The 7,560-nt window shown below is 51.8% G+C and overlaps 1 protein-coding gene across 1 annotated transcript; it reads left to right on the top strand.

Moving 5' to 3' along the window:
* The first annotated feature begins 1,069 nt into the window (after window positions 1–1,069).
* Window positions 1,070–6,731, top strand: LOC138847074 (protein FRG2-like-2). The gene is made up of 4 exons (XM_070064709.1): window positions 1,070–1,157; window positions 5,554–5,628; window positions 5,861–5,938; window positions 6,199–6,731. The coding sequence occupies exons 1-4, from the start codon at window positions 1,070–1,072 to the stop codon at window positions 6,729–6,731; spliced, it is 774 nt and encodes a 257-aa protein (XP_069920810.1).
* The last annotated feature ends 829 nt before the right edge of the window (window positions 6,732–7,560 follow it).

The following is a 7,560-nucleotide window of genomic DNA, read 5'->3' as shown; positions in this document are numbered from 1 at the left end:
GCCAAAACTGCGCTGGTCTATAACCAGGAGCCAGGAGCTTCTTCCACATCTCCTTCAACGGTGCAGGGGCTCAAGAACTTGAGCTATCTTCCCCTGCTTTCCCAGGCCATAGCAGAGAGCTGGATTGGAAGTGGAGCAGCTGGGACTCGAACCAGTTCTGTAATGGGATGGCAGCACTGCAGACCGTGGGTTTTCCTACTATGCCACAGAGCTGGCCCCTTCCCCTTAATACTTGAAATACTAAGTTCGATTTTGTAGACAAAGAGATTCACAAACAACCTTTGGAGGACACAAATTTTATACACGTGGGGAATTTTTATTTTATTTCGTGGGGAAACTCAGGCATACGTACTCTCTTTTGATGTAGGATCCAAGCCCAGTCCACATGAGGAGAAGTCCCAGGAAAGGAAGCTCAGAGGCAGAAGCAGCGTTGCCAGAGCAGGTAAGTTCAGACTCACCCGGAGCGAGAAGGTCATAGGGTGCTGTGGCACAGTCTTCTCTGGGAGACAGGGGCCCTGAGAGCAGATGGGTCAGCAGCACCTCAGAGATGCTGGGGTACGGGGACCAGAGGGGAAGGGAGCGCTGGTGGGAGGTGCTGCTCCCTGTGTCCTGGGTAGACCTGGGCTGTGGCTGTGCATTTGGAGGCAGGCACTCCAACTCCCTGTGTTTTGCAGAATCAGAGTCCAGCTGTGACAGGGTGAGCTCCAGGAAGAGGACAATCATTTCCGAGGACAGCAGCCACACGGGGACAGGTAGCATCGTGCTTTCTCTCCCTAGAGGGTCAGGACCAGGGAGCTTATCCAAGGTTGGGAAGGGAGGGGTTGTCAGAGATTGAGAGCAGTTTCGAGATCCCAAGAGCGTGTGAGGGGGAGGGTGGGTGCTGCCTGGGTTCCTGCTGGAGTCCATTGTGGGGAAGGAAGTGCAGGATTCGGTGGGGTTCACGTGAAGGGGGCAGGACTTAGGTTTTAGGGCCCAAGGAGCTGTGCTGAGTGTCTCCCGTGTGTCTCTGCAGGCAGCTGTGTGCAAGAGCTCAGCGCGACTTTGCAAAAGAAAGCAAAACCTTCGGACGATGGAAATGACAGAGGAATTCAGGAGGCGCATGCGGAACCTCGCAGGGGATCCTCCAGGGCCCGCCCTGGGCACAAGAGGAGGCGCAGGTCCAGGTCCCCAGCAGACCACCCACCGCCCCTTCGGAAGAGCCTGGTGACCTCCCTGCGCTCTCTGTCTGAGGCCATTTATGAAGATTTAGCCCGGGTGCAGGCGCAGCAGGCACAGTTCCCGCTGACCCAGGAGCAGCTGTTTGCGCTGGCACAGCTCCGCGGGCCTCTATGCAGCGCCATGCAGAGCTGCTATGCGCTGGCCTCGCAGGCAGCCTGGGCCTTCCCTGCCCAGGGCTGGCTCCTCCCGGCCCAAGCCCCGGCCTCCGCCCGGGCCCCGGCCCCGGCCCCGGAGCACATGCCTGCTGTCCAGTCGCGGGCACCTGCTCAGAGCTCCTCCCAGGAGGGGGAAGGCCAGCCCTCTGCTGAGCAGGAAGAACCTGAGGCACACAGGGCATCAGACTAATCTTGTGCTGGGGAGCCCGCATGGTGGACACTAGAGGGCGCATCTCTGACACACAGAAAGACTTGCTGCTGCTACTTCTCCGCAAGCCCAGCAGAGACCCTGTAGTCGGGATGAGCTGATGCCTGAGGGAATCTGGGTGGCCATAGGAAAGGAACTCGAGCGACTTCCTCGGAATCAGGAACCTGTTCTTTCCTTGACAGAAGAATGTCGGTTTTCACATTACCAATCTGGATCCTTCTAACTGACTTGAATTTTTAAATGAAGCACATATTAAGAGGTCATCATTGACACTTGTGCATTTTTGTCAATGTAAAGTTTTCTACCTGGAGAAGTTCTGGGGAGGTGGGAGGAGCAGTGCCCAGGAGGACTCTGTGTGGAGATGACAGGGTGGGTCTGTGTGAGACAGGGCCTCAGAACGAGTGGGTGTCTGAGGGTGGGCAGAGACGGTACCCAGACGTCTGAAACCAGTGTTGATCAAGCGTGGACAGTTTCTTGCCCCACCGGAATTTGACGCCGTGACTGTGTGATTTTATTCTGCTGAAACCACTTTCAATTGATAACATAAGTTTCAGATGTTCGAGATGAATAAGGATGTGTTATCTTCATAAAATTAGTTTCGTGTATTTATATGAACATGAGTACATGAATGTTATTCTAAATCTTAATAAAAATGAATTGAAGACCAATTGAATTTAATAGAAGTTTTATTTATTTAAATGAATGAATTCTTTCCTTATTGTGACTTAGTAATGGTGACAGAGGGAGAGGCAAAAAGAGAGTGAGAAATTTCCTCTGCTGGTTCTCTTTGCAAATGGCTGAGTGGCTGGGGCTGTTCAAGGCAAAAACTAGCAGCCTGGAACTCCAACAGATTTCTCACACGTGTGTCAGTGTACCAGGACTTGGATCTTCACCCATGGCTTTGGCAGGCACATTAGCAGGGATCTAGATCAGAAGCAGAGCAGCCAGGATGTGAACCCACAGCTCTATAGACTATGCTGCCGTGCCAAATAGTGGCTTAACCTACATAGCTACAATTTGGCTAGTTCTGTGTCAATTTTTGAACCCATGCTGAGATCAGTAAATAGCACAGAGTATTTATTATTTACGGAGAGAAGTCGAGACAGATAGAGAGAGGTCTTCCATCCACTGGTTCACTCCCCAGTTGGCCTCAATGGCCTGAGCCGCACCTGTCAGAGGCTAGGTGTGAGGAGCTTCTTCCAGGTCTCCCACACGGAAGCAGGGGCCCAAGGACTTGGTCCATCTTTGGCTGTTTTCCCTGGTCACAGCAGAGAGTTGAAGAAGAATTGGAGCAGCCAGGTCTCGAACCAGCGCCCATATGGGATGCTGGTTCTTCTCAGGCCATGGTGTTAATCTTCTGAGCAACAGCACCAGGCCTGCACTGATTAGGTTTTTTTGTTTGTTTTTTGACAGAGTTAGACAGTGAGAGAGAGAGAGACAGAGAGAAAGGTCTTCCTTTAACATTGGTTCACCCCCTAAATGACCGCTATGTCCAGCACACTGGGGCTGGCATGCTGCACTGCTCTGAAGCCAGAAGCCGAGTTCTTCCTCCTGGTCTCCCATGTGGGTGCAGGACACAAGACTTGGGCCATTCTCCACTGCCTTGCCGGGACACAGAGGAGAGTTGAACTGGAAGAGGAGCAACTGGGACAGAATACGGAGCCACAATCAGGACTAGAACCCGGGGTTCCAGCGCCACAGGCAGAGGATTAGCCAAGTGAGCTAAGGCGCCAGTCCTGATTAGGTTTTAAACAGCTTCAGGCAGGCACTGAGGGGATTGTACCCAGACCCCCTCAGGTGATCTCACTTAATCTATTTGGCACAATGGAATGCCTTTTTTCACTTTTCACATACCTTTGAATATTAACATTTATGTTGTGAACCTGACACAATTGATTATTTTGATATTGTCATTGCTGAATGGCTAGGATTTCTTAGCTTGTGTCTATAAAATTGAATCCTATTGATTACTCTCTTCATATGGAAAACATTTCCTTTTATCTCTTTCTTTCTTTTCCTGATGTCTTTCCTCATTTGAAAGGCAAACCTACGTGGAGGCAGAGGCAGAGAGAGAACGTTCTTCCATCTGATGGTGCACTCCCCATATGGCTACAATGGCAGGAGCTGAGCCAATCCGAAGCCAGGAGCCAGGAGCCTCCTGCTGGTCTCCCACTTGGGTGCAGGGGCCCAAGGACCTGGGCCATCCTCCACTTCTCTGCCAGACCACAGCAGAGAGCTGGATAGGAAGTGGAGTAGCTGGGACAGGAACCGGCATCCATATGGCATGCCAGCACTTCAGGTGGCAGCTTTACTGGCTATGCCACAGCACCGGATCCAAGTGGAAAACTGTTCTAGAAATGTCAACATGCAGCTTGTTTGATTCTGCAGCTGGAAATCTAGGCAGGGTCTTATTGACACATTTGGGTGGTAATTGGGCTGGAGGAGATGGGGTCCAGTCCCCTGCCTTTTGTCCCAGTGTCCTCTCACACTGTATTTCTGCATTGGACACTAAAAACGGACCTTACATCCGCGTCACACCACCACCACCACCACAGGTGAAAACTGATGCTTGCACTGGTGATTGACAGGAGAAAGGAATTCCTCCCTCCAATAGGCATGAGCCCCGCCCTCAGGAGGGGCTTTAAAAGGCAGATGGAGCAGGGCTATCCTCCCTCTCTGCACACTTGAGCCTGGAACCTTGAACTTCAGGATGGCACAGGAAAGTGCAGACCAGGAAGCTCTTGGGCTGTCAGTTGAGCTGCCCTCTTCCCCACAAAGGTCTTTTAAAGATGGGGGCACAGATGAAGAGGAGCAACCACCACAAGGACAAGGTGAGACACTGTTTTCTGATTTCCCTGAGAGCTGCCTGCAAAGGCAAGGTAGGTCCTTGGGATGTCAGGGTGAGTGCGGAAAGTGGTTTGGAACCTGGCAGCTGGTCTGTGTGTGTGATGGAGGGTTTCATTTCGAAGTGGGAAATGGGAAGTAGCTGGTAGCTCCAGGGGCCTATTGAGAAATGTGGCAGCAATGAACCTATGGAACTCTAATGTGCTCATTTTCCTTTGATCCTGGCTTAACTGGCTCAGCCAACAGGATGCCAGGAACTTGAAATCTGAGACAAAATGGGGGCCGGTGGGATCAAATGCATACATGTTATTAGTTTTTCATTCTCATGACAAATATCTGAGGCATGTCACTAAAGAAGGAACGTTTCTTTCAAACCACAAGAAAAGTCTTCATGTCCCTAATAGTTCATGGCCCGAATGCTCTGGCTTTTTATGAGGGTAGGGGAGGATTCAGAAGGAGTATGGAGGAAAACTCACATGACAACCCAATCTGTCAGGGAGCTTGCTGTGCACGTGATCTCTCCTTATTCAGATACCAAGATTTCAACAGCCGGGCTCCCCCTTCCCAACATCACCCAGTCTAAACATTGTCCACATCTCAGGTTATTCCCCACCCTTGATCCATTTCTATTTTCATTAGTTTCCCCTTAATACTTTTTATTAAAGAGATTTGTTCATTTATCTGAAAGAGGTACACAGAAGGAGAAGCAGAGTTTGAGAGAGATCTTCCATCTGCTGCTTCACTCCCAATTGGCAGCAACAGCCAAAACTGCGCTGGTCTATAACCAGGAGCCAGGAGCTTCTTCCACATCTCCTTCAACGGTGCAGGGGCTCAAGAACTTGAGCTATCTTCCCCTGCTTTCCCAGGCCATAGCAGAGAGCTGGATTGGAAGTGGAGCAGCTGGGACTCGAACCAGTTCTGTAATGGGATGGCAGCACTGCAGACCGTGGGTTTTCCTACTATGCCACAGAGCTGGCCCCTTCCCCTTAATACTTGAAATACTAAGTTCGATTTTGTAGACAAAGAGATTCACAAACAACCTTTGGAGGACACAAATTTTATACACGTGGGGAATTTTTATTTTATTTCGTGGGGAAACTCAGGCATACGTACTCTCTTTTGATGTAGGATCCAAGCCCAGTCCACATGAGGAGAAGTCCCAGGAAAGGAAGCTCAGAGGCAGAAGCAGCGTTGCCAGGGCAGGTAAGTTCAGACTCACCCGGAGCGAGAAGGTCACAGGGTGCTGTGGCACAGTCTTCTCTGGGAGACAGGGGCCCTGAGACCAGATGGGTCAGCAGCACCTCAGAGATGCTGGGGTACGGGGACCAGAGGGGAAGGGAGCGCTGGTGGGAGGCACTGCTCCCTGTGTCCTGGGTAGACCTGGGCTGTGGCTGTGCATTTGGAGGCAGGCACTCCAACTCCCTGTGTTTTGCAGAATCAGAGTCCAGCTGTGACGGGGTGAGCTCCAGGAAGAGGACAATCAGTTCTGAGGACAGCAGCCACACGGGGACAGGTAGCATCGTGCTTTCTCTCCCTAGAGGGTCAGGACCAGGGAGCTTATCCAAGGTTGGGAAGGGAGGGGTTGTCAGAGATTGAGAGCAGTTTCGAGATCCCAAGAGCGTGTGAGGGGGAGGGTGGGTGCTGCCTGGGTTCCTGCTGGAGTCCATTGTGGGGAAGGAAGTGCAGGATTCGGTGGGGTTCAAGTGAAGGGGGCAGGACTTAGGTTTTAGGGCCCAAGGAGCTGTGCTGAGTGTCTCCCGTGTGTCTCTGCAGGCAGCTGTGTGCAAGAGCTCAGCGCGACTTTGCAAAAGAAAGCAAAACCTTCGGACGATGGAAATGACAGAGGAATTCAGGAGGCGCATGCGGAACCTCGCAGGGGATCCTCCAGGGCCCACCATGGGCACAAGAGGAGGCGCAGGTCCAGGTCCCCAGCAGACCACCCACCGCCCCTTCGGAAGAGCCTGGTGACCTCCCTGCGCTCTCTGTCTGAGGCCATTTATGAAGATTTAGCCCGGGTGCAGGCGCAGCAGGCGCAGTTCCCGCTGACCCAGGAGCAGCTGTTTGCGCTGGCACAGCTCCGCGGGCCTCTATGCAGCGCCATGCAGAGCTGCTATGCGCTGGCCTCGCAGGCGGCCTGGGCCTTTCCTGCCCAGGGCTGGCTCCTCCCGGCCCAGGCCCCGGCCCTGGTCCCGGAGCACATGCCTGCTGTCCAGTCGCGGGCACCTGCTCAGAGCTCCTCCCAGGAGGGGGAAGGCCAGCCCTCTGCTGAGCAGGAAGAACCTGAGGCACACAGGGCATCAGACTAATCTTGTGCTGCGGAGCCCGCATGGTGGACACTAGAGGGCGCATCTCTGACACACAGAAATACTTGCTGCCGCTAATTCTCCACAAGCCCAGCAGAGACCCTGTAGTGGGGATGAGCTGATGCCTGAGGGAATCTGGGTGGCCTTAGGAAAGGAACTGGAGCGACTTCCTCGGAATCAGGAACCTGTTGTGTCCTTGAGGACGCCATGACAGAAGAATGTCGGTTTTCACATTACCAATCTGAATCCTGGTAACTGACTTGAATTTTTAAATGAAGCACATATTAAGAGGTCATCATTGACACTTGTGCATTTTTGTCAATGTAAAGTTTTCTACCTGGAGAAGTTCTGAGGAGGTGGGAGGAGCAGTGCCCAGGAGGACTCTGAGGGGAGATGACAGGGTGGGTCTGTGTGAGACAGGGCCTCAGAACGAGTGGGTGTCTGAGGGTGGGCAGAGACGGTACCCAGACGTCTGAATCCAGTGTTGATCAAGCGTGGACAGTTTCTTGCCCCACCGGAATTTGACGCTGTGACTGTGTGATTTTATTCTGCTGAAACCACTTTCAATTGATAACATAAGTTTCAGATGTTCGAGATGAATAAGGATGTGTTATCTTCATAAAATTAGTTTCGTGTATTTATATGAACATGAGTACATGAATGTTCTTCCAAATCTTAATAAAAACGAATTGAAGACCAATTTATTTATGTTTTTAAAACGTTTATTTAATGAATATAAATTTCCAAAGTACAGAATATTGATTCCAATGGCTTCCCCCCACAACATCCCTCCAACCCACAACCCTCCCCTTATCCACTCCCTCTCCCCTTC

This window comes from Oryctolagus cuniculus, chromosome 19 (genome assembly GCF_964237555.1).
Source record: "Oryctolagus cuniculus chromosome 19, mOryCun1.1, whole genome shotgun sequence".
NCBI lineage: Eukaryota > Metazoa > Chordata > Mammalia > Lagomorpha > Leporidae > Oryctolagus > Oryctolagus cuniculus.
The sequence above is the reverse complement of the archived record's forward strand: the minus strand, read 5'-3'. Positions and strand labels throughout refer to the sequence as shown.

Excerpts from the sequence above, each read along its gene's own strand:
- LOC138847074 (XM_070064709.1), top strand. The coding sequence starts at position 1,070 with ATGGAAATGACAGAGGAATTCAGGAGGCGCATGCGGAACCTCGCAGGG. Across the intron at positions 1,158-5,553 it reads GGGCACAAGAGGAGGCGCAG|GATCCAAGCCCAGTCCACAT; the intron begins GTCCAGGTCCCC and ends CTTTTGATGTAG. Across the intron at positions 5,629-5,860 it reads AAGCAGCGTTGCCAGGGCAG|AATCAGAGTCCAGCTGTGAC; the intron begins GTAAGTTCAGAC and ends TGTGTTTTGCAG.